A 12,283-nucleotide genomic window follows, 5' to 3' on the forward strand; every position below is an offset into this window, starting at 1 on the left:
CAACGAACAAATAAGCGTATGATTATTCGGCTCCAGAGAACAGATGTGCACCGATATTAGCTTACAAATGAACAAAATAATTCAAAAAATTATTTTAAAGATGTTGAAGAAAACAAGGGGAAAGGTGGATCTGTACCTTGATTAGGCCATAAAGAGTTCTAGGCCATATTGGCTACAGTTACCTAAACAATTCACAATTTTTTAATCGTTTATAGCGAGTTTTAATATAGATGCAAAGTGGATGTTATCATTTTTTTTCTAACTTTTTCAATTCACCTTTGGATTTGAAACTTCAAATTAAATTAATTAAGGTAAGCTGTATAACCAAAAATAACATATTCTCCAGAGTGCACATCCTCATTATTTAATTTATATTAGAATCAGGGAGTATTTTTTAGGATTTGTGATTTTGAAAAACTAGAAATGATGTCTCTACCTTTCAAAAATATAAGAGTACAAGGATACGATTATGCGAGTAATATGAAGGGAAAGGACAAAGGTTTATTTTTTCTTTTTCTAAAATGAATTTAATTTTTTGCGGATGTTTAAGATTGTTGATTTCTTGTTTATGAATATTTTCCTGATGTTATCAAAATTTTTCAAAGAGATGCCATGAATGTTTTTATTTCTCATAAGAAGGCGCCAATTACCCAATATTAATTTTTTGCATTTTGTAGAGTTGACTTCTGTTAGGACAGCAAATTGGTTCTATGCTAAGGGCGGCTCAAAATCAACCCACATCGAGAAAATATTTTTATTGAATATCAGATTCATAATATATGAAACGCTAATTATATCTATTTTGTATGTTTATAGTTAAGTTGAAGTTTGTAAAATTATTGAACACAGGTTGACTTCAACCTGAAACGTCATTCCCTTTCTTGCCACCGTTATAATATCATCTGAAAAAAATTAATCACCGATATTGCTGATTTCTTCTTCGGTATTAATTCCGAATATTTTATGACCTATGTGCACTTTATTTATCGCAATATATTCTTTGACCACCACTGAGGATTTTCATCCCTTAGCTATTTAAGGCAATTAAATCTGCTTCAGCATTGGTCAAAATTGCTGTAGATGACCGATGAAAATTGTTGAAGATGAATGACGGCAATTTAAAAAATTTGCAACAATTTCCAAAAGGATTTAGTTATTCCCACTACTATCTAATTGAATATTCAAAGAGAAAAGTCTCATTTAACTTCAAGTCATTGCAACAAATTTCAGTTATAGTTCATTATGTTATCGGTTATCAAAAGCTCATATTCAAAATCTTCAATATCATTCAAATTCAGTTCAAATAGTTCATCACAATGCTCCGGCAAAAACAAATATTAAGGCCACCTAAAAAATACACCTTATATAAATATAAACAGATAGTTATTGCAAGATACAAATGAGTGATTATTTCATTAAAGGATCCTGTAATAAAAAAATCCTCCAACTAGCTATTTGTAAAGTGAACTACTGGAAGACGTCGTTAACAAAAACGAAACTCTACGAAATGACAAATCTTTTTATTGTTTGTTTATATCACCTTGTTTCATGATCTGATAATTTAATAAACAAATGATGTATTTAATATAATATAAATTTGTCAATTGTTCTTTATTTAACGAAATCCTCAATTCATGATAATCTGAAATGGAATTTCAGAAAAATAGTAGGTCACCTTGTGGTAGATCAACATTCCCGAACAACAACACCTCGGCCAACATTGTTGCCTGGGATGGCATCGCTTTTCTTATTTGTTCCTACTTTTTTCTCAATTCAATTCATTGAGGAACCTCATTTCCACAAATATATAGCCAAAAAGTTTTTACATTATTATTCAATATACACCTACACTAAATTTTCCATTCACAACCACAATAATATACAATAACATAAATATGCCATATTCAATCGAAATTAAGCACAAAGCTTAATCACATTCACTTCAAAATATACAAGAGCACAACAAACACAAAATCTTGAAAAATATCAACAGTAAGATAGCAATCAGAGTATAGTGCGCGATGAACAGCTTCCAAAATTTCACCCTTCCCTTGGGGATGGTCTCCAGAGGGTCTTTCAGAAGGTAAACTCTTGCACCTCTTACGTAGTAATGCATATAGGTGTCCCAGTCGAAATTCTTCATGTTGAAGGGGTACTGTCTCTTATCTTCTGGGTTCATTCTTCTCCATAAGTTCTGTGCATTGTTGTCGAAAAACTTCCATTCCCTGAGAGCGAAATAGGATACTACCTCCATGAATTTGTTGATTTTCTGATATCCTTGAACCAGCCTGTGTAGAAATTATAAATTTGAGAAAATGAGAAAGATTATATTAGAAATAAGAATGGAGACAATCCCTGAATAATAAATAAATTTCAACGGAAAACATTTCATTGTGAATGACATTGAGACAAGAAGACCTAGGACACAGTAGGCTCTGAATATACCAGGAATATGCTCATTGGGGTTCATGAATTTCAATCAATTTCTCAAAGACACGATAATCTTATTTGCTCGTTAACAAACTACAAACAGTTTTGTCCGTAGGTTGTTGTCTAATGTTGGTTTGGTATTCGAAAGTCTAATCATTTTTAAGCCAGGAGAAAATAATACTAAAAAATGTAGAAAGCACTGATGTGAACTCAAGAGTTATGCAGTCTCCAAGGGTGAAGAATGAATGATCGTCCAAAAATTCCTGACTTCTTATTAGTGCTTTGCAATTTTTTTTTGCGATATTTTGCTCGATTTCTCTACTGTTCTGATGCCGCCATTAACACGAAATTTTGCAATAGGCCTTGAATTGCTATTTTATACAGTGTGTCCCATAATTAACTAGACATTCTCTTACCAGAGGTAGACTAGGTGAGTACGGATTGACTATATAAAAAAATTAATTTCTGCCTTTCCTAAACAAGCTACAGGGTGAGTTTTCATAATCATGGAAATAATTAAACCATCATCACTCATCAGAATCAAACTTGTCGGCGGAATTTATCAGAGACCTATTAATTTTTTCAATATTCCCGGACTGACTCATTAATTCTCATTTGAAGTGTTCAGGTTGAAAATATCACTTCGTATTTTGAATTTGAAATAATTGTTCATATTTTCAGAAAGTACAGTGCATCCCATTTTGAGTGAGACTGCCAGGTTTCTCGCTTGTTATTTAAGATAGAGCCTTGCGGTTTTCACGTTCCTGTCCTACTTTTTCGTGAAACTCAAGTTAGTCTAATCAGATTTTGCATAACTGTTTACGTTCAAGAGATACAGGGTGATTTCGGAAATGATACTTTTCGGACCCCTCCTTTATCTCCGAAGTTATTAAAAATAATGCTGAGGTAAAAACTACGTCTGAATCAGAATTTGCGTAGAATCCAGTGGCTTACTCAATTTTTTTTTCGGGGTATGCTTCTGAAGATTCAACACAAACCTATATTTTTTTCAATGGAACACCCTATATATCAATACCTCGTTGAATTCGTTATTTTTTTCCCTTCAAAATGATATATGATACTATATAGGTAGGATGGTCAGAAATGTTAAAAAAGCACTAAAACATCAAATAATGATGATTTTCTGTTAATGAGCAATGAATTTTCCATATGAAAAAAAGGATTAATTGGATAATTTTCATTTGTGATTTTTATTTATAGTAGAGTAAGCAAACAAATACAATACACTCATCACTAATATGAAAAACAAAACGTAGGTACCTACCTAATAGCAACAAATGAATAATAAAAAAATTCATAAACATTGCATAATATCTTACAGATTAAACTGTTCAAATTGCTGTCCATTCTCCCTAATACATATAATATACTACAGTAAAAGACATAACAGTCTGGAAGATTTTCGTGCATCAAGAGAGGCAGTTTTCCAGGATTTACAAAACCGCCCTTTTATAATATTAAATGCACTCAGGCGTATTGAAAAGTTTTGTCAATTATGTATTAGAGGAAAATGGACAGTAATTTGAACAGTTTGAGCAGTAAGATATCATGCAATGTTTATGAATTTTTGTATTATTTATTTGTTGCTATTAGGTACCTACGTTTTGTTTTTCATGTTAGTGATGAGTGCATTATCTTTGTTTGCTTACTCTTCTATTTATAAAAATCAGAAATTAAAATTATCCAATTGAACCTTTTTTTTATAAGGGAAATCCATTGCTCATTAACAAAAAATCATCATTATTTGATGTTTTAGTGTTTTTTTAACATTTCTGACCATTCTACCTATATAGTATCATACATCATTTTGAAGGGAAAAAATAACGAATTCAACAAAGTAATGATATAGAGGGTGTTCCATTAATAAAAATATAGGTTTGTGTTGAATCTTCAAAAGCATACCCCGAAAAAAAAATTGAGTACGCCACTGAATTCTACGCAGAATTCTGATTCAGACGTAGTTTTTACCTCAGCATTATTTCTAATAACTTCGGAGATAAAGGAGGGGTCCGAAAAGTATCAATTTCCAAATTCGCCCTGTATCTCTTGAACGGAAACAGTTATGCAAAATCTGATGAGACCAACTTGAGTTTCACGAAAAAGTAGGACAGGAACGTGAAAACCGCAAGGCTCTATCTTAAATAACAAGCGAGAAACCTGGCAGTCTCACCCAAAATGGGATGCACTGTACATGAATTCACCTTAAAATTGTTATTCTTTAAATGAGCGTCGAATCTCAATTTGATTGGATCTATTGTCACTGACATATTAGTTTTTATTTTCAACATCGAGCGATCGGTTTGGGGAACAAGCGTTCAGAAGAAGGTTCAGATAGTTCAAATCCAACAAACTCAACTGAATTGATAAAAAATATTTCCAAGGCCTTAGCTGCAAAAAGCTTTTTAGAAGACTTAAGGGGTAAAACCACATACATGTGACTGTAGAAATTGATGATGATTGTTCTTCTCATTATCGCCTGTTTCTAATATGGTCAACAAAAACTAATGAAGTCACCATATACAGTCGGCCTGTGTTGGTGTAACTGGTATTAGTAGCACAGATCCTATAGCGGCGCTAAAGATCATAATCAACATTTTTATGGAAGGAAAATCAGCCTGTAGGATTTAATCTGCTGGCTCTGTGAAGTGGATAAGGATAGTGTGGAACGTACAGTGCATCCCATTTTGGGTTTTTGCACAACTGTTTCCGTTCAAGAGATACAGGGCGATTTTGGAAATTGATACTTTTCGGACACCTCCTTTATCTCCGTAGATATTAGAAATAATGCTGAGGTAAAAACTACGTCTGAATCAGAATTCTGCGTAGAATCCAGTGGCGTACTCAATTTTTTTTTCGGGGTATGGTTTTGAAGATTCAAGACAAACCTATATTTTTCTAATGGAACACCATGTATATCATTACTTCGTTGAGTTCGTTATTTTTTTCCCTTCAAAATGATGTATGATACTATGTAGGTAGGATGTTCAGAAATGTTGAAAAAACACTAAAATATCAAATAATGATGATTTTTTGTTAATGGGCAATGGATTTCCCATATAAAAAAAGAATCAATAATTGTTAACAATAATTCATAGCGATGATAGCTAGATCAAATTGGTTTTTTTCTCTCCAATGCCTACTTGATAAAACAATGCTCCCAAATGCATTGTAGCCATAATAACAACAAGGATGTTTGTATCATCAATGACCTAGTACTTTTAAAAATCAAAAGTAATAATCCTCTTATTGAAACTTAGGAAATTCATGGCCCATTTACAAAAAATCATCATTATTTGATGTTTTAGTGTTTTTTTAACATTTCTGAACATCCTACCTACATAGTATCATATATCATTTTGAAGGGAAAAAAAACGAATCCAACGAAGTAATGATATATAGGGTGTTCGATTAAAAAAAATATAGGTTTGTGTTGAATCTTCAAAACCATACCCCGAAAAAAAAAATTGAGTACGCCACTGGATTCTACGCAGAATTCTGATTCAGACGTACTTTTTACCTCAGCATTATTTCTAATAACTTCGGAGATAAAGGAGGGGTCCGAAAAGTATCAATTTCCAAAATCGCCCTGTATCTCTTGAACGGAAACAGTTATGCAAAATTTGATTAGACCAACTTGAGTTTCACGAAAAAGTAGGACAGGAACGTGAAAACCGCAAAGCTCTATCTTAAATAACAAGCGAGAAACCTAGCTGTCTCACCCAAAATGGGATGCACTGTACAGGGTGGGCAAATTTCGATGTTTTAGCACTACAACTTTTGAACCAAAGGAGATAGACAAAATCTGATACCCACTTCTCGATCTCTTTTTCTGAGAAACTAACAAGGGTAGTATTCATTTTTGGCCACCTTCTTTTGTTTTCGAGTTATAAGCGAAAATTGGAAAAATGGCGATATCGAAAAACATTTATATCTCCGCTAATACTGATGATAGAGCTCTGAAATTGAAACATTATTCAGGCACTTTTTCACGTAGAATCCAGTGGCGTACTCGCATTTTCAGAAGGGTTCTTAATTACGAAGCTATGACCCAAAGTTATGTTTTTTCAAATAGGAACACTAGATTTTTGTGTCATTTTCTGAAAGCTTGATTTTTCCTGATTTCAAAAATATATAACATCGTATGATTCGGATCAATATAAATAATAGAAAATGGCCAAAAACCTCTTTTCACCTAAGAGTCTCAATATTTCTATGGTTTCAACTGTTGATGAACACAGAAAAATTGAGCTTTCTATAACAAGAGCAGTGTCCTTCCGTCAATCTGATTATTTCTATGCTTTTCACTTATTTCTACGAAATTCGAATCTAGATATGTTTTATAAATTTTTTATCTAAAAATTGATTTGGAAATAACGGAGAAACCACAAGATCGAATTTTTCAATCGAAAGAGTTGTATTGAGATGCATGTATCAGGAGATTATTTACATAGGTCTCCAGAATCAATACGCACAAGTACCAATCCATTTTAAACAGCATATGAAACAATGCATATATGATTGAACTCAACATTTTAATTACGAAGGGACAAACAAGAAATAATATTTAACCTAGTAATGACAACAATTGCACAATGCACAGTCGACACCTCTTCTCGATATTTCAATAGATGAATATTTGAAACTGTGTTCAAGCTACCTAGGAAACTTTTTCCAAGTTCGTTTATCTTTTCGAAACTATTTGTATAAAATAAATATAGATTCGAATTTTGTAGATATGACTGAAAAGCATAGAAATAATCAGATTGGCGGAAGGACACTGCTTTTGTTATAGAAAGGCTCATCAACAGTTGTAACCATAGAAATATTGAGACTCTTAAGTAAAAAAAGGTTTTTGACCATTTTCTGTTATTTTTTTTGATACGAATCATACGATGTTATATATTTTTGAAGTCAGGAAAAATTGAGCTTTCAGAAAATGGCACAAAAATCTAGTATTCCCATTTGAAAAAACATAACTTTGGGTCATAGCTTCGTAATTGAAAACCCTTTTGAAAAAACGTGCACGCCACTGGATTCTACGTAAAAAAGTGCCTGTATAATGTTTCAATTTCAGAGCTCTATCATCAGTATTAGCGGAGATATAAATGTTTTTCGATATCGCCATTTTTCCAATTTTCGCTTATAACTCTAAAACAAAAGAAGGTGGCCAAAAATGAATAATATCCTTGTTAGTTTCACAGAAAAAGAGATCGAGAAGTGGGTATCAGATTTTGTCTATCTTCTCTGGTTCAAAAGTTGTAGTGCTAAAACATCGAAATTTGCCCACCCTGTACACTTGGTTAAACCAGCTCTTGATACCCGTGATGTGGCTGCGCATCCTTCTAAGGATTTTGAGAGTTTAATAAATTAGGAATTAAGGAAGTATGTTTATGAGCCATATGTCACTGATAGAAAGGCTATATTCCAAGCTATAATAAAAATAGTTCTAATCTTCTAGTAGGTATACTCACATGGGTTTCCTTCTTATGCATAAGCAGATAAAATCAACTAAATACGCTGGTACTGTATGGAGAAAGAAACATGCTATCAAATGATGCAGTCTTCCTTCTCTAAATGCAAAAAAATCGTACCAAAGTTGCAGCTCGGATGGTACATGGATTGCGTGTTTCCTGGTCATATAGTAAAATTTTTCTGTAAAGGCAATATATCATTAATTCTCGAAGGGTTTTTGAGAAGTTACAAGGAACCTACTCCATGTGATGGGTGCTTCTGTTGAACTGACAACGTTGAATATAGGTTCTTCAGTGTGCTTGGTTTCTTCAGGTGTAATTAGAAGGCCATTTTGGCAATTTTTTCTGTAATCAATATAATAAATCACTTCGGTTGACATACCAAAGGAAGTATTAAGTGGCTAAACATATCCATTTACTGGCAAAACGAATCTCTAAACAGAATTTCGTGAGTGTCGTATAATTGGAGAATTGAAAAAAAAATTTCTAAAACTTCGATATCTCAGAACCTATTCGCCTCTCTAATAAAATTTAGGGCGTATATCAAGTTCATTAATGAAAGAAGTTATTCAAAACTTCTATGTATAAAGCTTCGACGAGGGAATAAAAGGTAATCAATTTTTTCTGATCTCCGAAATACAGAATATTTTTCAGAGAACGTAGTAATTTGTTTTGATTTTTCCGGGTTTTATCGACGAAATGGCAAGATCCAAGAAGTTGCAACAGGGGGAGAAAATATTGAACATTGAACAAGATTATATCAGTTCATGTAAAAAAAATTAAAATTGTGGAATTGTTTTGAAGGGGTCTATTTTAATATATGTCTAAAATTCGAGAACTTGATGAGACTAATAAGACTATTTTTGGATAGGGAATCAAAGTATATCTGTATATCTCTTTCAACTGAATGAGACCGTGGTTCCGAAAAAAAAATTAAAACTGAATGCGATAAAAACAGGAAAGCTTACCTAGAATATGAATTTGTCAAAACATAGATTTCCTTCGAAAATACAAAAAAAAATTAAATAAAATGATAGATCTAGTTTGCAAAACGCAAAATTAGCACTGGGGAAGAAAGAGGATTAGATCAGATTTCTATGATCTACAAAATTTAATGTGGAAATTTATCAGGCAGCAAACAAAAAGGTCAGAAAACTTGAGATAGATTACAGTACTTGGATAGACCATCTAACAAAATTCTTTCAAGACCACAACAAATAAGAGCAGGAACTAGATAAAATCACAATAAATGACAACACGGCACAGGATATCTGGAAGAAACTAATAAAATTGAAAACAGAAAATAATCAGGTCAAGACAACATCCAAAATGAATTACTGAAATAAGAAGGAAAGAGTTGAATAACTGAGATTACCTCACTAGGGAATGAAATTTCATCAAAACGAAAGTCGTTTGCTAGGGGAGTATAATGCTTCTGATGTTTAAAGAAGGAAATAAAAAAGAACCAGAACATCACAGAGGCATTAATCTGCAACCAAGATCAACTCCGTGGAACATTGGCTGACTAAAAACAAGGCCTTAGAGCAAGAAGATACTCTGTAAGGATAATGTGTTTGTGATGCGGCAGATAGGAGATAAAAAAAACAGAATGCCTATAATAAACTGGGGTTTCTATGTTCCATTGGTCTGCATAAAGCTTTTGCTAAGGTGCGACTGAAATACGTCATACAATTATTGAAATCTGACAAGGCGAATCTTTGAGTCCACTTATGTTCAATATCATAATGTATAATACCATAAGAAAAGTAAAAACTAGCATGGGTTGATGCAGTACTCTTTGAAAAAAATGAGGACTACCCTCAGAGTAACCTCCAACTCTTCATTGATATAGCAAAGCAATTCGATATGGATTTAGCCACTGAAATAACAAAATGCATGACAACAGTAAAAGGTCAGCTACTATGTGAACTAGAAGTCAATCAGAACATGATAGGACAAGTAATGTCCTTCAAATAAGTGAGTGTTGAACTATACAGTTTTGGCTACATTGAAGTTGAGTGATCCCTACAAGATATGAGAGCTAACAAAATCCTAACGTCTTAACGACGCGATATGTAGGAATAAACATCTAAACATGAAGACGAAGGCAAGACTCTACGAAGATACCATACGACCTATCAAAAGAATTGTACGATAGAGGAAGGAGTGAAGACATAAGAGGAATGTGTGAAAGTAGAAAACATCCAGGAGTAGGTAACTAATATAGAGAGAGAATGAGACAGGATAAAATCGGAAAGGGACCAGTGCTAGATCACCTATAGGAATAGGAAGATCATCAATGGGGAACAAGGTTTAAGCCTTTGTGCAAGAAGGAAGAGGAAGAAGATCCTGTATATAAACCAGATAAAGAAACAGGTGTTGGTGATTGAATCCCGATTGTTACGGAAAATTCAATGTTGTAAACCTTTTATCAATTTTGTAATCGTTTAAGACTTATAGCTCAAAATCGTGCGCGAAATGTTCTTCGTCAAGACCATTTGTCTTGCTTGAGAATCATTTTGTACCATAGGCAAAACTTCGACAATTATCGGCAAAGGATTAATACGAGTAATTTTTGTGTTGTTGCCATTCTAAATTATTAACAATTACAGAATTTCTTTCTCCTGACATTTAACGGAGGTTAGTTTAAAAATTTTATACAATAAAAAGCCGTTTTCTGTGTTATAGTTAAGTTTTGGCTTCGATAGAAAACAGAGTTTATTCTTTTTTTTATATTCATTTTTATTTATGAAAATAAATATATTTGATTAACATTTCTTTTTTCCATCGAAATCTGCAAATGAAAATATTACTCATTGAGCCATTACCAACTTCATTTCGATTATCCACAGCCGCCCGAGATGTCAATAATTCCTGAACTATAGCTTGCCAATTTGACGAAGTACGACGCCAAGCAATGATTTGCGAGATGATTTGTCAGTGCTTGGTGGTCGAGTAATAACTAAGAGAAGGCCACATATCTAGATTAGATAATGGAAATTTTCTTTTTTTTTATTTTATCTAATTGGTTATTCAAATAAAAGTTATTTATGCAACAAGTGCAATAAACAATTTTTGCACGTGTTGCATACAACATTTTTTCTACGTTCATGCAAAAAGCAAAAAATGATTCATTGGGGTGCGGCACTAGGTGTAGGAAAATGAAAAGCGCAACTTGAATACTTTATTATTAATATCGATTTGCATTGAAACAGGAACTAATACGTTACGAACAATTTAACTCAAACTTTATTTTTACCCTCAATGTTGAAAGTGAATGAACAATTGGTGCTATTTTCAATATGAATATTTCGTAGTGAAGAACTTTTTAAATCCACTACTTGATTTGTTACTGCTGTGAACGTACTAGTACTTGCTAACTGTACATTGTTATTTCCTTCAGGCTGAAATATTTGTTTTGCAACACTGAGTTTGTTTGCATGTGATTCCTCTACGTATCCCTCCGCTACTGTCGACGATTTCCAACAGCACGTTGAAGTAGAATGACAGATGGGTGCAATAAAGAACTTCTTTTTCCACTGAATATAGTTCAATAAAGTTTCGCTTTTTGCATGAATGCAGAAAAAAATATTTTTTTCCTTCTGACATTAACTATACATATATCCTCACCTATTAGCGACTATATCCCAGATTACTGCAAAACCAGCGTTTATGACATAATCAGCAGGAACTAGCTCTGTAATGTTCTCTTGTTTTCCCTGTATCGACCTCAGCAATCCTAAAGCAGCGCCTATCATTCCACCCGTAGGTCCATATAAATTGTCAACCCAACCTTTCACCGGTTCATCCACAGAAGCAATTACTGCAAAAGACATACGAAATTGAATGCTTATTCGATCTGGAGGGACGTAATATTACCTATCGCGGGACGAAGGATGGCTATAGGCATTGTTTCAAATTCTTGGGCGACCAAGTTTTCAGCTATCCCCTTAGTGAATACGTAAGTGTTTGGCCATTCGCCTAAGAGTCTGCAATAAATAATAATGTAGATGTTAATAGCATATTCTGAAAACATTTGAATTGAAGTCCTCTTTCAACTAGAAATAATGTAGTAATAGTATTTATTGATTCCAAAGAATTACACATACATAGCATAAAATATGGAAAGAGTCAAACATGTTCAGTGATATACAAAATTCCTGAATTCCTTTACACAATACGATTTACAATTCAATATCAGATCGTACAACCTCTTCTTGAACTGCTTAAGCTAGAAAAATTTCTCAACTTAGGTGGTAATGCATTAAAAAAGTATATGTATTCCATTCTAAGCAAGCATGTTTCTTATTGCTTTCTTTTGAATCACAAAAACAGATTCTACATATGAAGAACTTCAACAG

The 12,283-nt window shown here is 33.1% G+C and overlaps 1 protein-coding gene across 3 annotated transcripts in view; it reads right to left on the reverse strand.

Moving 5' to 3' along the window:
* Positions 1-1,816: 1,816 nt before the first annotated feature.
* LOC123676758 (fatty acyl-CoA reductase wat-like) overlaps positions 1,817-12,283 on the reverse strand; it is a 32,678-nt gene continuing 22,211 nt past the window's right edge. For all 3 annotated transcript variants that reach the window (XM_045612932.1, XM_045612930.1, XM_045612931.1), the window contains 5 exons: positions 11,802-11,911; positions 11,553-11,745; positions 8,164-8,267; positions 7,923-8,103; positions 1,817-2,288 (listed from right to left, as the gene is read on the reverse strand). In XM_045612932.1, coding sequence (XP_045468888.1) covers positions 1,943-2,288; positions 7,923-8,103; positions 8,164-8,267; positions 11,553-11,745; positions 11,802-11,911 — 934 coding nt within the window. In that variant the 3' untranslated portion in view covers positions 1,817-1,942. The remainder of the gene's footprint in view (positions 2,289-7,922; positions 8,104-8,163; positions 8,268-11,552; positions 11,746-11,801; positions 11,912-12,283) is intronic.

Source organism: Harmonia axyridis, chromosome 3 (assembly GCF_914767665.1).
Source record: "Harmonia axyridis chromosome 3, icHarAxyr1.1, whole genome shotgun sequence".
Taxonomy (NCBI): domain Eukaryota; kingdom Metazoa; phylum Arthropoda; class Insecta; order Coleoptera; family Coccinellidae; genus Harmonia; species Harmonia axyridis.